Below are 24,238 nucleotides of genomic sequence, written 5' to 3' on the forward strand. Positions count from 1 at the left end.
TTCTTTTAGTTTTAGTCCCCATTTTTCTACTCATCCATCCATACACTGGATAAAGGGAGCAGCACTACTTTTCGAAGAGACTATTCTTTCCTAGCTGAATGGTCTTTGCACATATCATTGTGGTCAGAAAATATACATTGTATGATTTCAATATTTTTTAATTTATTGAGACTTGTTTTATGACTCAACATTTGGTCTCTCCTGGAGAATGATCCTTGTACACTCATGAAGAATGTGTATTCTGTTTTTTGTTGGGTGAAGTGTTCTATATTATGTCTGATAGGTCTGGCTGGTTTAGAGTATCATTCAAGTCTTGTTTGTCCTTATTGATCTTCTGTCTAGATGTCCTATCTATGATTACTATTATTTTTTTTTTTCCAGAAAAGGATTTTTTTTTTTTAATTCAAGTAACTGCAAACAGGAAACCAGAGGAGGGCCCCAGGCTGGGACAAATAATACTTTCCCCCTTCCCTGACAGAACAGGGGGAGAGGGTGGCCCCTCCACCCTCAGTGGTCACACGGGCCTCCCTTCCTCACTCTGCTGCAGCATCCTAGGGGCCGGGCCCCACCTGCCCGGGACGGGGGGAGCCAGTGACCCAGCCTGCTGACCCCCAGCCCCCTTCCTCATGAAGAGTATTTTGGGAGAGACGAACATGGGCAGAACAGGGGAGGCAATGATGGTGAACATTTGGTGCTGGTAGCAGCAGCAGTGATGGTGGACATTTTAAGAATGAAACATTGAACAAAAACCAACACAACTGTCCAGAGGTGGTCTGTGAACAGAGGAAAGATGGAGCCAGAACCTTGGGGGATGGGGAGGATAAAGAGGGGTGGGAGTGGGCAAGGCTAGCTCCTTGTTATTAGTGCCCTGTCTGAGCAAAGGCCTAGCAGGCCCAGAGTAGAAGCTGATTTGGGCAAGTGGCCCCAGTCCCCACCCCCCACCCCTCAGTCCCACCTGCACAAACATGACTTGCCAACTCCATCAGATTCCAGGGTGAGGGCAAGTGGAACATTAGCCGTGTCCAAGAGGGTGTGTGTGTGTGTGTGTGTGTGTGTGTGTGTGTGTGTGTGTTGCGTGTGGGAAGGAAGGGTGGCTGGGAACCAAAGCCTAAGGAAAACTTTCCCACTGGGCCACGGGCACCCCTACAGTGGCTGGTGTGTGGTGTAGTGTGGTGGTGAGGGCGTGGGTGGGGGTGCCAGGAGGGGCTGTTGATGCGCGGGCCTGGGGGAGGGGGCAGAGGTGATGCTCCTTGAGGTGAGTGGGCGGTCGGGTCACTGCTCCTCCTCCGAGGACTCCTGCGAGATGCCCTCTTCTTCCTCTTTCTCCAGTTTTTTGGGTTTGCCCCTTGGTTTCCTCCCTGGAGTTGTGGTGGTTTTCTGGGTCTTGGCAGCGCCCTTGTGTTTGCTCCCATTTGGTTGGCCCCGAGATCTCTTAGGTGTTGGCACTTCGCTGTGCTCCTTCGGAGGCTGCTTGCATGGCCTGCCCCACCTTCGCTTCTCAGTGCCGTCCTTTTCCTGCTTAGAGGCCAGGGGCTGGTTGGACTTCGAGCTCGACTCACTCATCTTTCCTTCTCTGCAGAGCAGGTGGAGGAGCGATGGCTGGGATGTGCGAGCTCGGCCGCTGGGCGCTGAGAACCGGCCTGGCTCCTCCGCTGCCGCTGGTAGAAAATGTGAATGCCTTCTTGGAGCCACGCCAGTGCCAGAAATAGCCCGGGCTCGGATTCCCAATTAGAGCCATCTATTATTGAGAGAGGTGTATTAAAGTCTCCTATTATTAATGTGGAACCACCAATATCTCCCTGAAAATCTGTCAGTATTTGCTTAATACATTTTGGGGCTCTGTGGTTAGTTGCATATATAATTGTTACATCTTCCTGTTGAATTATTGCCTTTATCAGTATATAGTGAACATCTCATACTGTTTTTGACTTAAAATCTATTTTATCAAATATTGGGTACTACTTGAATGGCATGTTTTTTCCTATCATTTCACCCTCAACCTGCTTGAATCTTTGACTTTAATGTGATTCTCTTGCAGTCAGCATAGAGTAGGGTCATGCTTTTTTATTCATTCTGCCAATCCCTGCTTTTTGACTGGAGAGTTTAATCCATTTACATTTAAAGTTACTACTGATAAGACAGGTCTTTCTTCTGCCATTCTGCTATTTCATTTGCCATTTTGCTATTTAGCCTTTGTAAGTCTAACCCTTTTCTCCCCTCATTTGCATTAAAGCCTACTTTTATATTTATTTGCTTTCTTTGTGTTGGCCCATATTGAATGACTTCTCACTTCTGTCTTGATACATGTTTCATCTATTTTCCTTGTGGTTACCATGGGGTTAAAATTTAACATCTTAAATATATAACAATCATATTTTGTTTGATAACGATTTAACTTCAGAAGCATGCACATGCACTTTTCCTACACCATCCTACCCCCCAACAATTTTTTGTGCTTATTACCACTTATATCTGTGTACATTGTATGTCCAAAAACCTAGATAATCATTACTTTTTATGCATTTGCATTTTAGAACATGTAGGAAGTGAGAAGTGGAGTTATATATCAAACAATACAGACAATAATACTGGCATTTATAATTACCCAAATGGTTACCTTTACCACACTTCTTTATTCCTTATTGCTGCTTTCAACCATTGTCCAGTGTTCCCTTTAGTCTGAAGAACCCCCATAGTATTGCTTATAGAGCTTTTGTTTATTGAGAATATCTTAATCTCTCCCTCATTTTTTTTTTAATCATCGTTTTATTGAGATATATTCACATACCACGCAGTCATACAAAACAAATTGTACTTTCGATTGTTTACAGTACCATTACATAGTTGTACATTCATCACCTAAATCAATCCCTGACACCTTCATTAGCACACACACAAAAATAACAAGAATAATAATTAGAGTGAAAAAGAGCAATTGAAGTAAAAAAGAACACTAGGTACCTTTGTCTGTTTGTTTGCTTCCCCTACTTTTCTACACATCCATCCATAAACTAGACAAAGTGGAGTTTGGTCCTTATGGCATTCCCAATCCCACTGTCACCCCTCATAAGCTACATTTTTATACAACTGTCTTCGAGATTCATGGGTTCTGGGTTGTAGTTTAATAGTTTCAGGTATCCACCACCAGCTACCCCAATTCTTTAGAACCTAAAAAAGGTTGTCTAAAGTGTGCGTAAGAGTGCCCACCAGAGTGATCTCTCGGCTCGTTTTGGAATCTCTCTGCCACTGAAGCATATTTCATTTCCTTTCACATGCCCCTTTTGGTCAAGAAGATGTTCTCCATCCCACGATGCCGGGTCTACATTCCTCCCCGGGAGTCATATTCCACGTTGCCAGGGAGATTCACTTCCCTGGGTGTCTGATCCCACGTAGGGGGGAGGGCAGTGATTTCACCTTTCAAGTTGGCTTAGCCAGAGAGAGAGGGCCACATCTGAGCAACGAAGAGGCATTCAGGAGGAGACTCTTAGGCACAAATACAGGGAGGCCTAGCCTCTCCTTTGCAGCAACCGTCTTCCTAAGGGTAAAACTTATGGTAGAGGGCTCAACCCATCAAACCACCAGTCCCCTATGTCTGTGGTCATGTTAGCAACCATGGAGGTGGGGTAGGCGAATACCCCTGCATTCTCCACAGGTTCCTCAAGGGGGCACTACATCTTTTTTTTTTTTTTTCCTTGTTTGTCTTTTTTCTTTTTTTTTTTTTTTTTTTAACTTTCCCTTCTTTTTTCAAATCAACTGTATGAAAAAAAAAGTTAAAAAGAAAACAAACATACAATAAAAGAACATTTCAAAGAGACCATAGCAAGGGAGTAAGAAAAAGACAACTAACCTAAGATAACTGCTTAACTTCCAACATGTTCCTACTTTACCCCAAGAAAGTTACATAATATAGCAACATTTCAGTGAACTTGTTCCTACTACATCCATCAGAAATTAACAGACCATAGTCATTTCTGGGCATCCCCAGAACGTTAAATAGCTTATCTGTTCTTCTTGGATTATTGTTCCCCCTTCCTTAATTGCTCTCTACTGCTAGTTCCCCTACATTCTACATTATAAACCATTTGTTTTACATTTTTCAAAGTTCACATTAGTGGTAGCATATAATATTTCTCTTTTTGTGCCTGGCTTATTTCGCTCAGCATTATGTCTTCAAGGTTCATCCATGTTGTCATATGTTTCACCAGATCGTTCCTTCTTACTGCCGCGTAGTATTCCATTGTGTGTATATACCACATTTTATTTATCCACTCATCTGTTGAAGGACATTTGGGTTGTTTCCATCTCTTGGCAATTGTGAATAATGCTGCTATGAACATTGGCGTGCAGATATCTGTTCGTGTCACTGCTTTCCGATCTTCCGGGTATATACCGAGAAGTGCAATCGCTGGATCGAATGGTAGCTCTATATCTAGTTTTCTAAGGAACTGCCAGACTGACTTCCAGAGTGGCTGAACCATTATACAGTCCCACCAACAATGAATAAGAGTTCCAATTTCTCCACATCCCCTCCAGCATTTGTAGTTTCCTGTTTGTTTAATGGCAGCCATTCTAACCGGTGTTAGATGGTATCTCATTGTGGTCTTAATTTGCATCTCTCTAATAGCTAGTGAAGCTGAACATTTTTTCATGTGTTTCTTGGCCATTCGTATTTCCTCTTCAGAGAACTGTCTTTTCATATCTTTTGCCCATTTTATAATTGGGCTGTCTGTACTATTGTCATTGAGTTGTAGGATTTCTTTGTATATGCACGATATCAGTCTTTTGTCAGATACATGGTTTCCAAAAATTTTTTCCCATTGAGTTGGCTGCCTCTTTACCTTTTTGAGAAATTCCTTTGAGGTGCAGAAACTTCTAAGCTTGAGGAGTTCCCATTTATCTATTTTCTCTTTTGTTGCTTGTGCTTTGGGTGTAAAGTCTAGGAAGTGGCCTCCTAATACAAGGTCTTGAAGATGTTTTCCTACATTATCTTCTAGGAGTTTTATGGTACTTTCTTTTATATTGAGATCTTTGGTCCATTTTGAGTTAATTTTTGTGTAGGGGGTGAGGTAGGGGTCCTCTTTCATTCTTTTGGATATGGATATCCAACTCTCCCAGCCCCATTTGTTGAAAAGACCATTATGGCTCAGTTCGGTGACTTTGGGGGCCTTATCAAAGATCAGTCGGCCATAGATCTGAGGGTCTATCTCTGAATTCTCAATTCGATTCCATTGATCTATATGCCTATCTTTGTGCCAGTACCATGCTGTTTTGGCAACTGTGGCTTTATAATAAGCTTCAAAGTCAGGGAGTGGAAGTCCTCCCACTTCGTTTTTCTTTTTTAGAGTGTCTTTAGCAATTCGAGGCATCTTCCCTTTCCAAATAAATTTGATAACTAGCTTTTCCAAGTCTGCAAAGTAGGTTGTTGGAATTTTGATTGGGATTGCATTGAATCTGTAGATGAGTTTGGGTAGAATTGACATCTTAATGACATTTAGCCTTCCTATCCATGAACATGGAATATTTTTCCATCCTTTAAGGTCCCCTTCTATTTCTTTTAGTAGAGTTATGTAGTTTTCTTTGTATAGGTCTTTTACATCTTTGGTTAAGTTTATTCCTAGGTACTTGATTTTTTTAGTTGCTATTGAAAATGGTATCTTTTTCTTGAGTGTCTCTTCAGTTTGTTCATTTCTAGCATATAGAAACATTACTGACTTATGTGCATTAATCTTGTATCCCGCTACTTTGCTAAATTTGTTTATTAGCTCTAGTAGGTGTATCGTTGATTTCTCAGGGTTTTCTAGATATAAGATCATATCATCTGCAAACAATGACAGTTTTACTTCTTCTTTTCCAATTTGGATGCCTTTTATTTCTTTGTCTTGCCGGATTGCCCTGGCTAGCACTTCCAGCACAATGTTGAATAACAGTGGTGACAGCGGGCATCCTTGTCTTGTTCCTGATCTTAGAGGGAAGGCTTTCAGTCTCTCACCATTGAGTACTATGCTGGCTGTGGGTTTTTCATATATGCTCTTTATCATGTTGAGGAAGTTTCCTTCAATTCCTACCTTTTGAAGTGTTTTTATCAAAAAGGGATGTTGGATTTTGTCAAATGCTTTTTCAGCATCTATTGAGATGATCAATTGATTTTTCCCTTTCGAGTTTTTAATGTGTTGTAATACATTGATTGTTTTTCTGATGTTGAACCATCCTTGCATGCCTGGAATGAACCCCACTTGGTCATGGTGTATGATTTTTTTAATGTGTCTTTGGATTCGATTTGCAAGTATTTTGTTGAGGATTTTTGCATCTATATTCATTAGGGAGATTGGCCGGTAGTTTTCCTTTTTTGTAGCATGTTTGCCTGGTTTTGGTATTAGATTGATGTTAGCTTCATAAAATGAGTTAGGTAGTGTTCCATTTTTTTCAATGTTTTGAAAGAGTTTGAGTAAGATTGGTGTCAGTTCTTTCTGGAAAGTTTGGTAGAATTCCCCTGTGAAGCCATCTGGCCCTGGGCATTTATTTGTGGGAAGATTTTTGATGACTGATTGGATCTCTTTGCTTGTGATGGGTTGGTTGAGGTCTTCTATTTCTTCTCTGGTCAGTCTAGGTTGTTCATATGTTTCCAGGAAATTGTCCATTTCTTCTACATTATCCAGTTTGTTGCCATACAGTTGTTGATAATATCCTCTTATAATTTTTTTAATTTCTTCAGGATCTGCAGTTATGTCACCTTTTTCATTCATTATTTTGTTTATATGGGTCTTCTCTCTTTTTGATTTTGTCAGTCTAGCTAGGGGCTTGTCAATCTTGTTGGTCTTCTCAAAGAACCAACTTTTGGTGATATTTATCCTTTCTATTGTTTTTTTGTTCTCTATGTCATTTATTTCTGCTTTAATCCTTGTTATTTCTTTTCTTGTACTTGGTTTAGGATTGGTTTGCTGTTCATTTTCTAGCTTCTTCAGTTGATCCATTAGTTCTTTGATTTGGCTCTTTCTTCCTTTTTAATATATGCGTTTAGTGCTATAAATTTCCCCCTTAGCACTGCTTTTGCTGCATCCCATAGGTTTTGGTATGTTGTGTTCTCATTTTCATTCGTCTCTATATATTTAGCAATTTCTCTTGCTATTTCTTCTTTAACCCACTGATTGTTTAGGAGTGTGTTGTTTAACCTCCAGGTATTTGTGAATTTTCTAAGTCTCTGATGGTTATTGACTTCTAATTGTATTCCATTGTGGTCAGAGAATGTGCTTTGAATAATTTCAATCTTTTTAAATTTATTGAGGCTTGTTTTATGTCCCAGCATATGATCTATTCTGGAGAAAGTTCCGTGAGCACTAGAAAAGTATGTGTATCCTGGTGATTTGGGATGTAATGTCCTGTATATGTCTGTTAAATCTAATTCATTTATCAGATTGTTTAGGTTTTCAATTTCCTTATTGGTCTTCTGTCTGGTTGATTTATCTATAGGAGAGAGTGATGTGTTGAAGTCTCCCACAATTATTGTGGAAACATCAATTGCTTCCTTTAGTTTTGCCAATGTTTCTCTCATGTATTTTGTGGCACCTTGATTGGGTGCATAGACATTTACGATTGTTATTTCTTCATGCTGAATTGCCCCTTTTATTAGTATGTAGTGGCCTTCTTTGTCTCTCAAAACATCCCTGCATTTGAAGTCTATTTTATCTGAGATTAATATTGCTACACCTGCTTTCTTTTGGCTGTAGCTTGCATGAAATATTTTTTTCCATCCTTTCACTTTCAGTTTCTTTGTGTCCCTGTGTCTAAGATGAGTCTCTTGTATGCAACATATTGATGGTTCATTTTTTTTGATCCATTCTGCGAATCTATATCTTTTAATTGGGGAGTTTAATCCATTTACATTCAACGTTAAAACCGTGAAGGCATTTCTTGAATCGGCCATCTTATCCTTTGGATTATGTTTGCCATATTTTTCCCTCTCTCTATTAATATCCTTTATTGTACCCATACCGAATCTCTTTAGTACTGAACCTTTCTCCAAGTCTCTCTGTCCTGTCTTTGTTTCTCTGTCTGTAGGGCTCCCTTTAGTATCTCCAGTAGGGCAGGTCTCTTGTTAGCAAATTCTCTCAGCATTTCTTTGTCTGTGAAAAATTTAAGCTCTCCCTCAAATTTGAAGGAGAGCTTTGCTGGATAAAGTATTCTTGGCTGGAAATTCCTCTCACTCAGAATTTTAAATATATCGTGCCACTGCCTTCTCGCCTCCATGGTGGCTGCTGAGTAGTCACTACTTAGTCTTATGCTGTTTCCTTTGTATGTGGTGAATTGCTTTTCTCTTGCTGCTTTCAGAACTTGCTCCTTCTCTTCTATGTTTGACAGTGTGATCAGTATATGTCTCGGAGTGGGTTTTTTTGGATTTATTCTATTTGGAGTTCTCTGACCATTTATGATTTGTGTATTTATGTTGTTTAGCAGATTTGGGAAGTTTTCCCCAACAATTTCTTTGAATACTCTTCCTAGACCTTTACCCTTTTCTTCCCCTTCTGGGACACCAATGAGTCTTATATTTGGACGTTTCATATTATCTATCATATCCCTGAGGTCCATTTCGAGTTTTTCAATTTTTTTCCCCATTCTTTCTTTTATGCTTTCATTTTCCATTCTGTCATCTTCCAGGTCACTGATTCGTTGTTCAACTTCCTCTAGTCTTGTACTATGAGTGTCCAGAATCTTTTTAATTTGGTCAACAGTTTCTTTAATTTCCATAAGATCATCCATTTTTTTATTTAGTCTTGCAATGTCTTCTTTATGCTCTTCTAGGGTCTTCTTGATTTCCTTCATATCCCGTACTATGGTCTCATTGTTCATCTTTAGTTCTTTGAGTAGCTGCTCTAGGTGTGTCTCTTCTGGTCTTTTGATTTGGGTGCTTGGGCTTGGGTTATCCATATCGTCTGGTTTTTTCATATGCTTTATAATTTTCTGTTGTTTTTGGCCTCGTGGCATTTGCTGAACTTGATAGGGTTCTTTTAGGGTTTGTAGACCAGTTGAAGTCCTTATCTCTAATTTATCAGATCTACAGCTTCGTGGAGTACACTTTCTCTAACTAACCAGCAGGTGGCGTCCACGAGCCACCTGTTCTCCACAAGCCAGATCTCCCCTGCTTAGCCTTTTTGGTGAGTGGGGGAGTGAGTCTTGTGGGGCCCAATTGGTGTACCAAGCTTGCGTGTGTAGTTGGTGTTGCCTGCCCTGTATGTGGGGCGTGTTTCTGGGCAGCTGGGGAGGGGGGGGTGGCCCTAACAATCAAATCTCCCTGATGATCCTAGAGTTTTAAAGCTACTGCAATAGTCTAATCCTTCAGTTCAGTCCTGCCACAGTTTGTCTCTGCCACTGACCCACAAGTCTTTGGTATTGGCGTATGGCTCCTGAGACTTGCAAGTGGGCCCCTCTTCCAGGCTGTGCACCCCGGGTCCTCTGTTGAGGGATGACTGTGCTATGTCACAGGTGAGTGCCGTCCCCCCAGGGCAGTTCTGGGCTGCTGGGCTGTGTTGGGAGGCTCCCAGTCTGCTCAAATGATGGCTGAATGGGGCTCTGTTAATTCACACTGCTCCCCCTTCCCAGCTCTGGGACATTCAGCTGGGGTTGCAGGGAATGCTAATGTCCACGCCCAGTTTTGTGGTGTGTGCCTGTTATTTGAAGCACTTCTGTCACACTGGGTTGTCTGGGGCAGCTCTGGGCTATGGGGCTGGCGATGGGCAGGAGTGTTTCCTGTCCACCAGGATGGTGGCTGTGAGCGGACACCCCCCTTTTCTTGGGAAGTTGTGTTGTTTAGTGAATTTTCTCAGCCACTGGATTATTGCCTTTTGTCTCAGAGCTCTCTTAGTTCTGCTCTTGACTTGAGGTGCCCAAATTTCAATTCTTTGAAGCTTTCTGTATTGAGCTTCTTAGAGTAATTGTTTTAGAAAAAGCAAAAAGGATTTTAAAAAAAAAAAAAAAAAAAAACGGCCCTCCTCAGAGATCTAATGGGTTATTGAAATGCTAATAGACAAAGCAACCAGGGCCATTAAGGAAAGGTGCACAGGGCAGAGAGATCAGCCTTGCTTCGGGATTTGCATATGCGCCTCAAGGCCTGATCTCCGCCCTTCCCCTTTCTGTGTTCACCAGAACTCCAAAATCCTCTGCTTTTATTTTGGAGTTTTTCGTGTTGTTTTTGTTCTATGCCTGTCTCCTCTCTGCTGGGCTGGCTGCTCTCAGAGTCTCTGGTGTCTGGTCTCAGTCTATCTATGGTTGGAGTTTGAATCAGTAGAATGAGTTTCCCATAAGAGCAGCCACTGCAATTCTCCCTTCTCCTTCCTGGAGCTGACAGCCCCTCCTCCCCCGGGACTGAGCCTGGCAGGGAGGGGCGCGGGTCCCCTGGCCGCAAAAACTTACAGATTTCGCTGATCTCAGCAGTTCCACGTTTTCATGAGTGTTGTATGAAGTATGCCCAAAGACAGATTGCTCTGTGGTGTCCAGTCCACGCAGTTCCTGGCTTTTTACCTACTTTCCTGGAGGAGTAACTAAAACATACAGCTCACCAGTCTGCCATCTTGCCCCGCCTCTCTTCCTCTCCCTCATTTTTGAAGGACAGTCTCACCAAATATAAAATTCTTGGCTGGCAGTCATTTTCCTTCAGCCCTTTAAGTACTTCAACCCACTGCCTTCTTGCCTCCATGGTTTCTGTTGAGAAAATGGAACTCAACCTAATTGGGACTCCCTTATAACATGTTGCTTTTCTCTTTCAGCTTTCAGAAGTTTCTCCTATCCTTTCATTTAATACTATAATAAATATATGATAGTATTTTTCTTCATGTTTATCCTGTTTGGTGTTCTTTGAGCTTCTTGGATGTGCACATTCGTGTTCTTCACTAAGTTTCCAAAGTTCCTGGTCATTATTTCTTTGACCATTCCTTCCATCCCTTTCTCTCTTTCTTCTCTTTCTGGGACTCTGATAATTAAATAAATTGGTGTGCTTGATGGTGTCCTATAGTTTCCCTAGACTATTTTCACTTTTAATAGTCCTTCTTCCTTTCTGCTCCTCAGCCTGAATTCATTTCAAGTGTCTTGCCTTCGAGTTCAGTGATTATTACTTCTGCCAGCTCCAGTCGGCTCTTGAAACCCTCCTTGGCATTTTTCATTTCGTTTTTTATGGTCTTCAACTTCAGTAGTTATGTTTGTTTCCTTTATAAAATTTCTATCTCTTTACTTACACTCTTACAGTGTTCATTCATTGTCTTCCTGATATCCTTTAGTTCCTTCTCTACTGTCCTTCATCTCCTTGAGCATTTAAAAAAAATTTTTTTAAGGCTTTGCTCAGTATGTCCACATTCTCATGATGTTTTCTGTATTTTTATCCTCTTCCTTTGGACGGGTCATCATTTCCTGTTTTGTTGTATGTCTTTTACTCTTTTTTTTGAACACTGTACATTTTAATATTTTAAAATGTTAGCTCTGAGGTTTACTCCCTGGGATGACTGTTTCCTGGTTTTGTAACAAGCTGGTGATAAGACAGAGATTTTCCACAGCTTCAGTCCTCCTATCAGGAAGATCTGCCCAAGATGAATGCAGTGTGCAGGGATTTCCCTGTTTTCTCGGCCTCTGCCTTATCCTGTGCTTTGCTTGTTAAATTGTTTTGGAGTTTCCCCATTTACAGGAGTTTGGTTGTCCACTCTGTTTCCCAGGAAAAATACCTCCCTCTTCCAGGTATCTGATGCCTGCAGGCCTTTGTTCCAGACTGTCTGCCTCTATAGTTTTTTACACTCCTTTCATTGTCTCACACTGCTACCTGGAGGGCAAATTCTAGGAAGAGGGTCACCCTGGAGGGGACTTTCCCAGCCCAAAACAGGGCCAGGGACCTGTGAAGGGGGCACAGACTGGCTCCAAAGTGCCCTGGGGAAGGGATCAGGAAGGGCTCCGACAAGTTCCCTGATGGCTCCCCAAAGCTGAACTTTCCTGGCCTGCCCAGTAAATGAAGCCCTTCAACCAACTGTTCCCTGCAAACTTGAGGAAGTGCCATATCTTTAAATCCCCATGGCCTCTGCCCCTGTCTGGAGAGGGTTGAAACAATGGCTGCCACCTGCCTTTGTTGGGGCTGGGTTGAAACAATAGCTGTCCTCAGAGCCAGGAACCAAAGCAATCCAAATTCGTTAGTCAAAACCTGTGATCAGTTGTTGGCCGTGACCACCCCTGGTCTTGGAGAAGAGGATTTTTATGCCCCTTTCTGTCACCAGGAGCTAGCTAGCAAATGGATTCCACAGCAGCCTGCCATGACAGGTGGTAATGGGCACCCAGTAGGCAACCTGCAGACAACTGATAGTCCTTTACTGTAATTTATCTTCCTCCTCCTACTGCTGTTCCCTGGATGCTGTACAGTGTTTTTCTGGCTTCTGGAGTTGCAAAATAGTTGTTCCAGACAGTTACGGCCTGTTTAATAGTTGTTATGGTGGGAGGACTGAGTCCTGGAGTGCCCTACTCCCCCCTCTTTCCTGGAAGTCTCCAGACCTTGGTTTCTAAATACCATTCTCCACTAAAAGGAACCAGGGTTCCTTGGAGAAACAAGTGAATCTAAGGGTGGAACAAGAAAAGTATAAGATGAATTTAGAACATCTTGTTGTTCCAGAAGGCAAACAAGTATTCAAAGAATGATGGGGACATGTCCAAAAGACGTAAAGGGATGCCAACTCGCTAAATCTGGGATGATTTGAATATTAAAGTATCACAATAATAGATAATATTCCAGTGATTAAAAGAGGTATCCATTAGTCTATCCTGAGATACATAGGTAAATGAACACCTCACCTGAATCTAATCATGTGGAAGCAGCAATAAAATCTGAACTTGGAGACATTCTACAAAATGTCAAGGTCATGAAGGTGAAGAAAGGGCAGAGGAATTGTTCCAGATTGAAAGAGATATGACAACTAAATGTAACTCCTTATCTTGGGTTAGATTCTTTAACTATAAAAAATAGTATTGGGACAGGTGGTGAAACTTGAATGGGGTCTCTAGATAAAGGATTTATGGGAGTTTGTTTTTGTTTTTATGATTCTTGCAACTTTTCTGTATGTTTAAAATTATTTCAAAAGAAATTAGTTCCAAAACAAAAAAAAAAATTAAAAAGAAAAAGTCATTTGATTATGATGTTCTTAGCATGAGTGAATGCAAGATTGGACTTCTGGCTATGGTTATGTGAGCTGGTCAGCAAATTTTCTCCCTTAAAAAAGTAAACACAAAGCTGGAAAGCATTGATAAAACAACCTTTTTCGTTGCATTTTTACTTGAAAACCTGGTGGATTTAAGGTGAGAATAGTAGTCTGTAGTATTCTTACTTGAATCTGCTCTATCTACCCCCAACCTCCCACCCTCATCCCTGCACACAAACGCTCCATCTGGTTGGTTGGTGCAGAGGTATTGCTAGGAAAACCAAGTTAGGAGACAAACATCTTTGCTGCTGCCATTGAAAGGAGCTCATTCAAGTCCAAAAGGAAAAAAAAAAAAATTAAGGAATTCAAATTGAGAAGGAAGAATGAGTGAATGCTTCGTGGAGAGAACTAATTTACTCCTATAGCCAGACAATGCCATCTCATTTGTTTCTTGGGGCACAGATGATAGATTTCAGCGTTGAGTGGTTCAACCAGGCCTTATCAAATGCATGAGCGCCAAGACAGTTAAGCCCAAGGAAAATAAAGCCATAGATACATCAGAAGTGTGTGTGTGTGTGTATGTGTGTGCGCATTTCCATAAGGTAGCTAACAAAATCCACATTGGACATTTCTTAACAAGATTCATAATTCAGTGGGCAAGTTTGGTTCCTTCTGGCCACCCATTGCCTAAAAGGAGCATGTAGGTTTAGGAAGGATGTGGCCTTCAAAACTTCATCATAGAAACTAAAAATATCCAGCAGTACTAGGTCAGAATAATTTAATTATTTTTTGCCAAAGAGCATCTTAAGGTTTGCAGAGTAAGGTACATATGTAGTTGTTAAATAAAGATCATAGAGAAGGGAGCTCAGAGCATATGAGAGAAAATTTTTCTTTGAGTATCCACAAGGGGTCAATCAAATCAAAGCATCATTCTGCTGTATTTTCAGCTGTCTACAGTAATTGGTTCTGTTTTTGGAAGCAGCTGGTGCAGTGAGAGAGGCATTGTGGATTATGGATATGTAATGTGAGGGTCATTCTTTCCAGTATTATTCTGCAGGGAGTAACTTTTTAAAATTCTTAGTAAGCCTGGCACAGTTTTGGATGTACCGACCAAGTGAGAAGTCAGGTAGAGGATCCTCTTCTTCATGCATTTGGTTCTTTTGGTGAAGATGAACCTAAGATACCCACCTACAGAGACCCTGGAACTCATTTTCAAAGTGGCTTGCCTGGCATAAGGATTTCTTGAGCAAAAGAGAGGGGATAAGGCCAGGGTAAAAGGATCAACACGGTCATAAATCAGGATGGACCCAGGATTTATAGGCCCCAAAGCTAATAACATTTGGAAAAAGAACACAAAATTAAAAATAAAAAATTAGGTACAGACCTTGGATGAACCTTAAGAGTTGTTTATCAGCTTTGTGGTAAATCTGTTTCTGCTCTTAATAGAAAATTTAGTCATATTGTTAGGCACACTATGCTCTTCTATCTCCTTCTCCTTCTTTCTAAGATAATGTTGTTTCATGATTATTTTCTTTCTGATTTTTTTTTTCAATTTTATAATTTTATAAGCTGAGTGTCTTTTTTTTTTTTTAAGAGAATTGTGGATTTACAGAAAAATCATGTGAGGTTGCCATAAACCACCCTATTATTAATACCTTGCATTAGTGTGGTATATTTGTTACAATTGATGAAAGTGCATCTTTATAACTGTACTATTAACTAAAGTCTATAATTGAAGTTAGGGTGCACTGTTTGTGTTGTGCAGTTCCATAGATTTTTTTTTTAAACTTTTATTCTAGTACCATATATACAACCTAAATTTTCCCCTTTTAACCACATTCAGATATGTAATTCAGTGCTGTTAATTATGTTCATAATGTTGTGCTACCATCATCACCATTCATTTTCTCTCTGATTTTAAAAGTAATTTGTTCACTGTCAAAAAATATTGAAAAAGTATGAAGAAAGCTAAATCAATTGTACTTGTGAAAACATCCCCAAAGATAGTCCCTAAAAATATTTTGATGCATTTCCTCCCCCCAGAGAATGATGACTATTTGAAAAATAATTTGTGTATTCCTGGGAATGGAATAATATTAAAAATGTTCCATCAAAGCATAGTTATCATAGATTTTTCTCTTTGGCAAGTATTTCTTCATTAGGTATTTGATGATGTTTGATTTTATGATAATATTTGATTGTGGCTACAAACACATAGCTTAAAATAGACTCCCCTTTTTTCTGATATTAGAGAACAAATACTATAAGCATGATATTGGAGTCATATGTTATAAATTGTTTTGTATATGTTTTCCATTTATATCATTAAACAGACTTTTAGAAACATGGTTTTTAATAACTTCATAATATTGACTGCAGTGTTTGGTTTTATTTCAGTATTTTTAGTCTCATTACTGCATTTGCAATTCCTTGCCATTCCTCTTTCTATGTGGACTATGCATTCTTTCTGCTTTTCACTAGCATTTTGAAGGTATACATTCTATTTTTACTCTACTATGGTGTATTTCAAGTATGTGAAAATATTTGACCCTATAAATTTCTTTTTCTATTTTCACCATCAAGAACAACGCAGTATTCCCTGCATTTAAGTTAAGGAATCTAAAAACTTTTATTATTATTTTTTGCATTCTACTTCCTCTTTTCCCTACCTCCCAGTTTTTGTTGATATAATTTGGAATTTTAGATAAGGATTACCATAATACTATTAAATTATTGCTATTATTTTACGGGGTGTATCTTGGATTTTAAAGATTTAATTTCATTGCTGTATCAACACCATTGTTTAGACTTGGCACTCCATTTGATTGGTTTCATTACTTATCATACCATGCCCACTGCATTCAAGTCTTGGGCGACTGAAGTGTATTTTGAAGGAATTCTTTAGAGGCAGGGTATTAAACTGGTGTTTATTCTTAGGACTGGCATATCTGAAAATGTCTGTCTCCAGCCCTGGCACAGAACAACAACTCAGCACACAAGGAATTGTTAAGGCACAAACGTCTTTCCTCTGTTGATTTTGCAACCTTGTTTTCTGTTTTTAAATATAATGGAGAGGCGGGGCAAGATGGCAGACTGGTGAGCTGTATGTTTTAGTTACTCCTCCAGGAAAGTAGGTAAAAAGCCAGGAACTGCGTGGACTGGACACCACAGAGCAATCTGTCTTTGGGCATACTTCATACAACACTCATGAAAACGTGGAACTGCTGAGATCAGCGAAATCTGTAAGTTTTTGCGGCCAGGGGACCCGCGCCCCTCCCTGCCAGGCTCAGTCCCGGGGGAGGAGGGGCTGTCAGCTCCAGGAAGGAGAAGGGAGAATTGCAGTGGCTGCTCTTATGGGAAACTCATTCTACTGATTCAAACTCCAACCATAGATAGACTGAGACCAGACACCAGAGACTCTGAGAGCAGCCAGCCCAGCAGAGAGGAGACAGGCATAGAAAAAAAACAACACGAAAAACTCCAAAATAAAAGCAGAGGATTTTTGGAGTTCTGGTGAACACAGAAAGGGGAAGGGCGGAGATCAGGCCTTGAGGCGCATATGCAAATCCCGAAGCAAGGCTGATCTCTCTGCCCTGTGCACCTTTCCTTAATGGCCCTGGTTGCTTTGTCTATTAGCATTTCAATAACCCATTAGATCTCTGAGGAGAGCCGTTTTTTTTTTTTTTTTTTTTTTTTTTTTTTAAATCCTTTTTGCTTTTTCTAAAACAATTACTCTAAGAAGCTCAATACAGAAAGCTTCAAAGAATTGAAATTTGGGCACGTCAAGTCAAGAGCAGAATTAAGAGAGCTCTGAGACAAAAGGCAATAATCCAGTGGCTGAGAAAATTCACTAAACAACACAACTTCCCAAGAAAAGGGGGGTGTCCGCTCACAGCCACCATCCTGGTGGACAGGAAACACTCCTGCCCATCGCCAGCCCCATAGCCCAGAGCTGCCCCAGACAACCCAGTGTGACGGAAGTGCTTCAAATAACAGGCACACACCACAAAACTGGGCGTGGACATTAGCCTTCCCTGCAACCTCAGCTGAATGTCCCAGAGCTGGGAAGGGGGAGCAGTGTGAATTAACAGAGCCCCATTCAGCCATCATTTGAGCAGACTGGGAGCCTCCCAACACAGCCCAGCAGCCCAGATCTGCCCTGGGGGGACGGCACTCACCTGTGACATAGCACAGTCATCCCTCAACAGAGGACCCGGGGTGCACAGCCTGGAAGAGGGGCCCACTTGCAAGTCTCAGGAGCCATACGCCAATACCAAAGACTTGTGGGTCAGTGGCAGAGACAAACTGTGGCAGGACTGAACTGAAGGATTAGACTATTGCAGTAGCTTTAAAACTCTAGGATCATCAGGGAGATTTGACTGTTAGGGCCACCTCCCCTCCCCAACTGCCCAGAAACACGCCCCACATACAGGGCAGGCAACACCAACTACACACGCAAGCTTGGTACACCAATTGGGCCCCACAAGACTCACTCCCCACTCACCAAAAAGGCTAAGCAGGGGAGATCTGGCTTGTGGAGAACAGGTGGCTCGTGGACGCCACCTGCTGGTTAGTTAGAGAAAGTGTACTCCACGAAGCTGTAGATCTGATAAATTAGAGATAAGGACTTCAACTGGTCTACAAACCCTAAAAGAACCCTATCAAGTTCAGCAAATGCCACAAGGCCAAAAACAACAGAAAATTATAAAGCATATGAAAAAACCAGACGATATGGATAACCCAAGCCCAAGCACCCAAATCAAAAGACCAGAAGAGACACACCTAGAGCAGCTACTCAAAGAACTAAAGATGAACAATGAGACCATAGTACGGGATATGAAGGAAATCAAGAAGACCCTAGAAGAGCATAAAGAAGACATTGCAAGACTAAATAAAAAAATGGATGATCTTATGGAAATTAAAGAAACTGTTGACCAAATTAAAAAGATTCTGGACACTCATAGTACAAGACTAGAGGAAGTTGAACAACGAATCAGTGACCTGGAAGATGACAGAATGGAAAATGAAAGCATAAAAGAAAGATTGGGGAAAAAAATTGAAAAACTCGAAATGGACCTCAGGGATATGATAGATAATATGAAACGTCCGAATATGAGACTCATTGGTGTCCCAGAAGGGGAAAAAAAGGGTAAAGGTCTAGGAAGAGTATTCAAAGAAATTGTTGGGGAAAACTTCCCAAATCTTCTAAACAACATAAATACACAAATCATAAATGCTCAGCGAACTCCAAATAGAATAAATCCAAAAAAACCCACTCCGAGACATATACTGATCACACTGTCAAACATAGAAGAGAAGGAGCAAGTTCTGAAAGCAGCAAGAGAAAAGCAATTCACCACATACAAAGGAAACAGCATAATACTAAGTAGTGACTACTCAGCAGCCACCATGGAGGCGAGAAGGCAGTGGCACGATATATTTAAAATTCTGAGTGAGAGGAATTTCCAGCCAAGAATACTTTATCCAGCAAAGCTCTCCTTCAAATTTGAGGGAGAGCTTAAATTTTTCACAGACAAAGAAATGCTGAGAGAATTTGCTAACAAGAGACCTGCCCTACTGGAGATACTAAAGGGAGCCCTACAGACAGAGAAACAAAGACAGGACAGAGAGACTTGGAGAAAGGTTCAGTACTAAAGAGATTCGGTATGGGTACAATAAAGGATATTAATAGAGAGAGGGAAAAATATGGCAAACATAATCCAAAGGATAAGATGGCCGATTCAAGAAATGCCTTCACGGTTTTAACGTTGAATGTAAATGGATTAAACTCCCCAATTAAAAGATATAGATTCGCAGAATGGATCAAAAAAAATGAACCATCAATATGTTGCATACAAGAGACTCATCTTAGACACAGGGACACAAAGAAACTGAAAGTGAAAGGATGGAAAAAAATATTTCATGCAAGCTACAGCCAAAAGAAAGCAGGTGTAGCAATATTAATCTCAGATAAAATAGACTTCAAATGCAGGGATGTTTTGAGAGACAAAGAAGGCCACTACATACTAATAAAAGGGGCAATTCAGCAAGAAGAAATAACAATCGTAAACGTCTATGCACCCAATCAAGGTGCCACAAAATACATGAGAGAAACATTGGCAAAACTAAAGGAAGCAATTGATGTTTCCACAATAATTGTGGGAGACTTCAACACATCACTCTCTCCTATAGATAGATCAACCAGACAGAAGACCAATAAGGAAATTGAAAACCTAAACAATCTGATAAATGAATTAGATTTAACAGACATATACAGGACATTACATCCCAAATCACCAGGATACACATACTTTTCTAGTGCTCACGGAACTTTCTCCAGAATAGATCATATGCTGGGACATAAAACAAGCCTCAATAAATTTAAAAAGATTGAAATTATTCAAAGCACATTCTCTGACCACAATGGAATACAATTAGAAGTCAATAACCATCAGAGACTTAGAAAATTCACAAATACCTGGAGGTTAAACAACACACTCCTAAACAATCAGTGGGTTAAAGAAGAAATAGCAAGAGAAATTGCTAAATATATAGAGACGAATGAAAATGAGAACACAACATACCAAAACCTATGGGATGCAGCAAAAGCAGTGCTAAGGGGGAAATTTATAGCACTAAACACATATATTAAAAAGGAAGAAAGAGCCAAAATCAAAGAACTAATGGATCAACTGAAGAAGCTAGAAAATGAACAGCAAACCAATCCTAAACCAAGTACAAGAAAAGAAATAACAAGGATTAAAGCAGAAATAAATGACATAGAGAACAAAAAAACAATAGAAAGGATAAATATCACCAAAAGTTGGTTCTTTGAGAAGATCAACAAGATTGACAAGCCCCTAGCTAGACTGACAAAATCAAAAAGAGAGAAGACCCATATAAACAAAATAATGAATGAAAAAGGTGACATAACTGCAGATCCTGAAGAAATTAAAAAAATTATAAGAGGATATTATGAACAACTGTATGGCAACAAACTGGATAATGTAGAAGAAATGGACAATTTCCTGGAAACATATGAACAACCTAGACTGACCAGAGAAGAAATAGAAGACCTCAACCAACCCATCACAAGCAAAGAGATCCAATCAGTCATCAAAAATCTTCCCACAAATAAATGCCCAGGGCCAGATGGCTTCACAGGGGAATTCTACCAAACTTTCCAGAAAGAACTGACACCAATCTTACTCAAACTCTTTCAAAACATTGAAAAAAATGGAACACTACCTAACTCATTTTATGAAGCTAACATCAATCTAATACCAAAACCAGGCAAACATGCTACAAAAAAGGAAAACTACCGGCCAATCTCCCTAATGAATATAGATGCAAAAATCCTCAACAAAATACTTGCAAATCGAATCCAAAGACACATTAAAAAAATCATACACCATGACCAAGTGGGGTTCATTCCAGGCATGCAAGGATGGTTCAACATAAGAAAAACAATCAATGTATTACAACACATTAAAAACTCGAAAGGGAAAAATCAATTGATCATCTCAATAGATGCTGAAAAAGCATTTGACAAAATCCAACATCCCTTTTTGATAAAAACACTTCAAAAGGTAGGAATTGAAGGAAACTTCCTCAACATGATAAAGAGCATATATGAAAAACCCACAGCCAGCATAGTACTCAATGGTGAGAGACTGAAAGCATTCCCTCTAAGATCAGGAACAAGACAAGGATGCCCGCTGTCACCACTGTTATTCAACATTGTGCTGGAAGTGCTAGCCAGGGCAATCCGGCAAGACAAAGAAATAAAAGGCATCCAAATTGGAAAAGAAGAAGTAAAACTGTCATTGTTTGCAGATGATATGATCTTATATCTAGAAAACCCTGAGAAATCAACGATACACCTACTAGAGCTAATAAACAAATTTAGCAAAGTAGCGGGATACAAGATTAATGCACATAAGTCAGTAATGTTTCTATATGCTAGAAATGAACAAACTGAAGAGACACTCAAGAAAAAGATACCATTTTCAATAGCAACTAAAAAAATCAAGTACCTAGGAATAAACTTAACCAAAGATGTAAAAGACCTATACAAAGAAAACTACATAACTCTACTAAAAGAAATAGAAGGGGACCTTAAAGGATGGAAAAATATTCCATGTTCATGGATAGGAAGGCTAAATGTCATTAAGATGTCAATTCTACCCAAACTCATCTACAGATTCAATGCAATCCCAATCAAAATTCCAACAACCTACTTTGCAGACTTGGAAAAGCTAGTTATCAAATTTATTTGGAAAGGGAAGATGCCTCGAATTGCTAAAGACACTCTAAAAAAGAAAAACGAAGTGGGAGGACTTACACTCCCTGACTTTGAAGCTTATTATAAAGCCACAGTTGCCAAAACAGCATGGTACTGGCACAAAGATAGACATATAGATCAATGGAATCGAATTGAGAATTCAGAGATAGACCCTCAGATCTATGGCCGACTGATCTTTGATAAGGCCCCTAAAGTCACCGAACTGAGCCATAATGGTCTTTTCAACAAATGGGGCTGGGAGAGTTGGATATCCATATCCAAAAGAATGAAAGAGGACCCCTACCTCACCCCCTACACAAAAATTAACTCAAAATGGACCAAAGATCTCAATATAAAAGAAAGTACCACAAAACTCCTAGAAGATAATGTAGGAAAACATCTTCAAGACCTTGTATTAGGAGGCCACTTCCTAGACTTTACACCCAAAGCACAAGCAACAAAAGAGAAAATAGATAAATGGGAACTCCTCAAGCTTAGAAGTTTCTGCACCTCAAAGGAATTTCTCAAAAAGGTAAAGAGGCAGCCAACTCAATGGGAAAAAATTTTTGGAAACCATGTATCTGACAAAAGACTGATATCTTGCATATACAAAGAAATCCTACAACTCAATGACAATAGTACAGACAGCCCAATTATAAAATGGGCAAAAGATATGAAAAGACAGTTCTCTGAAGAGGAAATACAAATGGCCAAGAAACACATGAAAAAATGTTCAGCTTCACTAGCTATTAGAGAGATGCAAATTAAGACCACAATGAGATACCATCTAACACCGGTTAGAATGGCTGCCATTAAACAAACAGGAAACTACAAATGCTGGAGGGGATGTGGAGAAATTGGAACTCTTATTCATTGTTGGTGGGACTGTATAATGGTTCAGCCACTCTGGAAGTCAGTCTGGCAGTTCCTTAGAAAACTAGATATAGAGCTACCATTCGATCCGGCGATTGCACTTCTCGGTATATACCCGGAAGATCGGAAAGCAGTGACACGAACAGATATCTGCACGCCAATGTTCATAGCAGCATTATTCACAATTGCCAAGAGATGGAAACAACCCAAATGTCCTTCAACAGATGAGTGGATAAATAAAATGTGGTATATACACACGATGGAATACTACGCGGCAGTAAGAAGGAATGATCTCGTGAAACATATGACAACATGGATGAACCTTGAAGACATAATGCTGAGCGAAATAAGCCAGGCACAAAAAGAGAAATATTATATGCTACCACTAATGTGAACTTTGAAAAATGTAAAACAAATGGTTTATAATGTAGAATGTAGGGGAACTAGCAGTAGAGAGCAATTAAGGAAGGGGGAACAATAATCCAAGAAGAACAGATAAGCTATTTAATGTTCTGGGGATGCCCAGAAATGACTATGGTCTGTTAATTTCTGATGGATGTAGTAGGAACAAGTTCACTGAAATGTTGCTATATTATGTAACTTTCTTGGGGTAAAGTAGAAACATGTTGGAAGTTAAGCAGTTATCTTAGGTTAGTTGTCTTTTTCTTACTCCCTTGCTATGGTCTCTTTGAAATGTTTTTTTATTGTATGTTTGTTTTCTTTTTAACTTTTTTTTTCATACAGTTGATTTGAAAAAAGAAGGGAAAGTTAAAAAAAAAAAAAAGAAAAAAGAAAAAAGACAAACAACGAAAAAAAAAAAAAAAAAAGATGTAGTGCCCCGCTTGAGGAGCCTGTGGAGAATGCAGGGGTATTCGCCTACCCCACCTCCATGGTTGCTAACATGACCACAGACATAGGGGACTGGTGGTTTGATGGGTTGAGCCCTCTACCATAAGTTTTACCCTTGGGAAGATGGCTGCTGCAAAGGAGAGGCTAGGCCTCCCTGTATTTGTGCCTAAGAGTCTCCTCCTGAATGCCTCTTTGTTGCTCAGATGTGGCCCTCTCTCTCTGGCTAAGCCAACTTGAAAGGTGAAATCACTGCCCTCCCCCCTACGTGGGATCAGACACCCAGGGAAGTGAATCTCCCTGGCAACGTGGAATATGACTCCCGGGGAGGAATGTAGACCCGGCATCGTGGGATGGAGAACATCTTCTTGACCAAAAGTGGGATGTGAAAGGAAATGAAATAAGCTTCAGTGGCAGAGAGATTCCAAAACGAGCCGAGAGATCACTCTGGTGGGCACTCTTACGCACACTTTAGACAACCTTTTTTAGGTTCTAAAGAATTGGGGTAGCTGGTGGTGGATACCTGAAACTATTAAACTACAACCCAGAACCCATGAATCTCGAAGACAGTTGTATAAAAATGTAGCTTATGAGGGGTGACAGTGGGATTGGGAATGCCATAAGGACCAAACTCCACTTTGTCTAGTTTATGGATGGATGTGTAGAAAAGTAGGGGAAGCAAACAAACAGACAAAGGTACCTAGTGTTCTTTTTTACTTCAATTGCTCTTTTTCACTCTAATTATTATTCTTGTTATTTTTGTGTGTGTGCTAATGAAGGTGTCAGGGATTGATTTAGGTGATGAATGTACAACTATGTAATGGTACTGTAAACAATCGAAAGTACAATTTGTTTTGTATGACTGCGTGGTATGTGAATATATCTCAATAAAATGATGATTAAAAAAAAAAATAATAAATAAATAAATAAATATAATGGAGACAAAGCCTGAGACCTACCTGATTTTTAGGACTCTTTAGTTAGCTTTTAATTTTCCTAAGTGAATGCTTATAGTTTTTTTTTTTTTTTAATTTTAAGTATTCTTTTTCTTGTTATTTTTTTTAACTTGTGACTCCATTCT

The 24,238-nt window shown here is 39.9% G+C and overlaps 1 protein-coding gene across 1 annotated transcript; it reads right to left on the minus strand.

The window, feature by feature from the left end:
* Positions 1 to 1,270: 1,270 nt before the first annotated feature.
* Positions 1,271 to 1,563, minus strand: LOC119506365 (high mobility group protein HMG-I/HMG-Y-like). Its single transcript, XM_037799392.1, has one exon. The coding sequence runs from the start codon at positions 1,561 to 1,563 to the stop codon at positions 1,273 to 1,275; it is 291 nt and encodes a 96-aa protein (XP_037655320.1). The 3' UTR covers positions 1,271 to 1,272.
* Positions 1,564 to 24,238: the final 22,675 nt, after the last annotated feature.

This window comes from Choloepus didactylus, chromosome 11, assembly GCF_015220235.1.
Source record: "Choloepus didactylus isolate mChoDid1 chromosome 11, mChoDid1.pri, whole genome shotgun sequence".
Classification (NCBI taxonomy): domain Eukaryota; kingdom Metazoa; phylum Chordata; class Mammalia; order Pilosa; family Megalonychidae; genus Choloepus; species Choloepus didactylus.